The sequence below is a fragment of the Penaeus japonicus genome, unplaced genomic scaffold (assembly GCF_977035675.1).
Source record: "Penaeus japonicus unplaced genomic scaffold, GWHDUDI00000001_assembly GWHDUDI00000004, whole genome shotgun sequence".
In the NCBI taxonomy this organism is placed as follows: domain Eukaryota; kingdom Metazoa; phylum Arthropoda; class Malacostraca; order Decapoda; family Penaeidae; genus Penaeus; species Penaeus japonicus.
In genome coordinates this window covers 10,736,529-10,739,028 of record NW_028234406.1, presented here as the reverse complement: position 1 = coordinate 10,739,028, position 2,500 = coordinate 10,736,529, and the positions used below count along the sequence as shown (strand labels likewise).

The following is a 2,500-nucleotide window of genomic DNA, read 5'->3' as shown; positions in this document are numbered from 1 at the left end:
GTTGGTGATTCTGTGGCATTGGTGCTCCCAGGAGGTGATGCAGCCTGACTGACATCTGAAACCGTGGTTCTTGTGTGAACTGGTTCTGGTTCAGTGGCAGGAGAAGGAATACTGGATTCAGAAGTCTCTGAGCATGAAGAAGCTGAAACAGCAGCAGAACAATCTGAGGGTTGGCTGGAGAATGCAGATGTCTGTGGATGGGATGTACTGTCAGCCTCATGACTGTCTTCACTCTGCTGCTCCTGCATGGATCGTCCCTCTGATACCTCTTCTTCTGGTTCATTTATGTCATTGGTGTCTGCTACTGCTGTTGCCTCAGAGCTCCCCTCTCTTTCAACCTGTGAACAAACATGAAACAATGATTGCAATATATAAAAACATATATATATATTTCTTACAAGCTTCCAACCTTAAAAAAACATTATTAATTTTCTATGCTTAAATTTGTAGTAAAGATAGTCTTAAAGGCTTCCCCTTAACCCATTTGTGCCAAGCCAATTATTTGGCTAATGCTGCTACCGTTGTGGAGATAACAAGCACAAGCAGCCTTCATGTGCAGGATCAATCCCAGTGTGATGCCAGGCTGTGTCACCCAGAACTCTTTTCATGTGCCTGATTCTATGGGATGCTGAGAGGTGTTTCTTGTATTTTTTTTTTCACATTTTTTGCCAAGTCAAGAACAATGTTTTTATACAAATGCAACTGCAATGAGTATATACATATTTAACTATGTGAAACATGTATTTAGAGGGAATGATCATGAGATGGTAAGACTTCATCCCTCAGGAGTGAAATATTCCCATGACGTAATAGCACGTCATCCAGCGCAAATGGGTGAAACAGTTTCTCTACTGTTCATTGTAACTATACTTTCTTTAAAATAGACCAATAATTTTTTCTGGCCTGGAAGGTAACCCATAGCTTTTTATTATTCAACAGTCCCTCCTCCTTTCTCCCCCATAAAGCAAAATATATCATACAATCCCTTCCTATTTTTCTAACATCCATTTTGTATTAATACATACTGATGCACATTTTAATGCTTTAAATAATAAGTATATTTGTCTGTGCTTTATTTACATTTATGTATTTTTTCTCATTTTTGCTCTACATGACAGGTAACCATGGTAACTTTTTTAGTTCTGATCATCCACTTTGCAGTATGTGTTGGACATATGACAGTGAAATATACCTTTTCTGGAGTTTGATTAAGCCAATAAAAACAACAACTAATGTTCATTATATAATGATAAAATATGTATTTACATGCATATCTCTCTACATAAAATAAAACTGTCGAGGTTTGACTGCATGAAATATGCCAAACAGTACCAGAATTACTATTTCCCAATTAATAAATTCGCTTCAAAACCAAGACAAGGCATAAAACAAAACTGTATTACTGGCTCAATAAAAAGAGGGCCAATAAAGAGAATGGAGGAATAGAATTTTGTATGGTCGATGAGGCTGAAAGAAACTTAGCACATTGCCAGATGTAGTAGTGGACACAACAAACATTTCACAAATTGTGACAAATAGGACTTTAGGGGTCTATTCCATTATCAAATATTTGTTCTGATCATCCATGAGTGGTTGTGAGTAACCAAAGTAATCACTAGTTCAAAGATATTTGTTCACAAATTACTGAGTGAATTAAATTGTTACCACTGGCTTGGGGGTCCCAGAAAGTTATGTCATCTATGAATGACATAGCTAATACCAATCGTGGGGCACTCATTGATGTAAAAGATATAATCAAGGATTATTTACTGCAGTAAAAAGGTACTAGTCTGAAGGTAAAGAAAGGCATTCTGAATCATCTGGCACTTAAGCATGAATACTCTGTCCACATCTACATCACATAGGCCTAATTTCTATACCATTAAACAATAGTACTATAATGGAAAAAAAACAATCTGAATCCCAATTAAAGTAGCTGCTTCGCATCTAGACTGCAATTAATTTAGATGGAAATTTCAACTCTAAATATTTATTCCAGCCTGTTCTGCAATTATCTTGTATATCTCAGATTAGCTAAAACCTTTGTCCAATCCTATCTGTTTAAAAATGACAGCTCTTACTTTGTGTGTATCCTCTGGTTGATGCTGCTGGAGAATCTGCTCCGAATTGTCTTCCACAGAATCTGGACTGCCTTGTGTTGCTCTTGTTGGTGAAGATTCTGGTGTTGAATTTAGGTTTTGTTCCTTAGAATCCTCTGTGTTGTCTATGCAGGAACTATCTGATGAACAAACCTCAGGAGGTAAAGACAAGACCATTTCTTCTTTCTCTTTTTTAGCTGGCACTTCCTCATTCCCATCAGCTGATTCACTAGCAACTCCTTCACTTGTGCAAACCTGCTGACCCGAAGTACTCTCTTCTACAGACATTTTACTTTCTTCCTCCTCCTCAGCCTTCATAGATAAACAAGTGGCTTCAGCTTCAGCTGTTTCCATAGCTTCCTCTTCAGTTCTGGCACTACTACAACTACTGCTGCTACTGC

The 2,500-nt window shown here is 37.6% G+C and overlaps 1 protein-coding gene across 1 annotated transcript in view; it reads right to left on the bottom strand.

The window, feature by feature from the left end:
- The window catches only part of LOC122260479 (Protein phosphatase 4 regulatory subunit 2-related protein), a 12,515-nt gene that overhangs the window by 2,418 nt on the left and 7,597 nt on the right, over positions 1–2,500 (bottom strand). Inside the window, exons 6-7 of the mRNA XM_043027770.2 lie at positions 2,082–2,500; positions 1–338 (exon numbers count right to left, since the gene is read on the bottom strand). The exon at positions 1–338 is cut by the window's left edge and continues 2,418 nt beyond it; the exon at positions 2,082–2,500 is cut by the window's right edge and continues 300 nt beyond it. Of these exons, the coding sequence (XP_042883704.2) occupies positions 1–338; positions 2,082–2,500 (757 nt within the window). The remainder of the gene's footprint in view (positions 339–2,081) is intronic.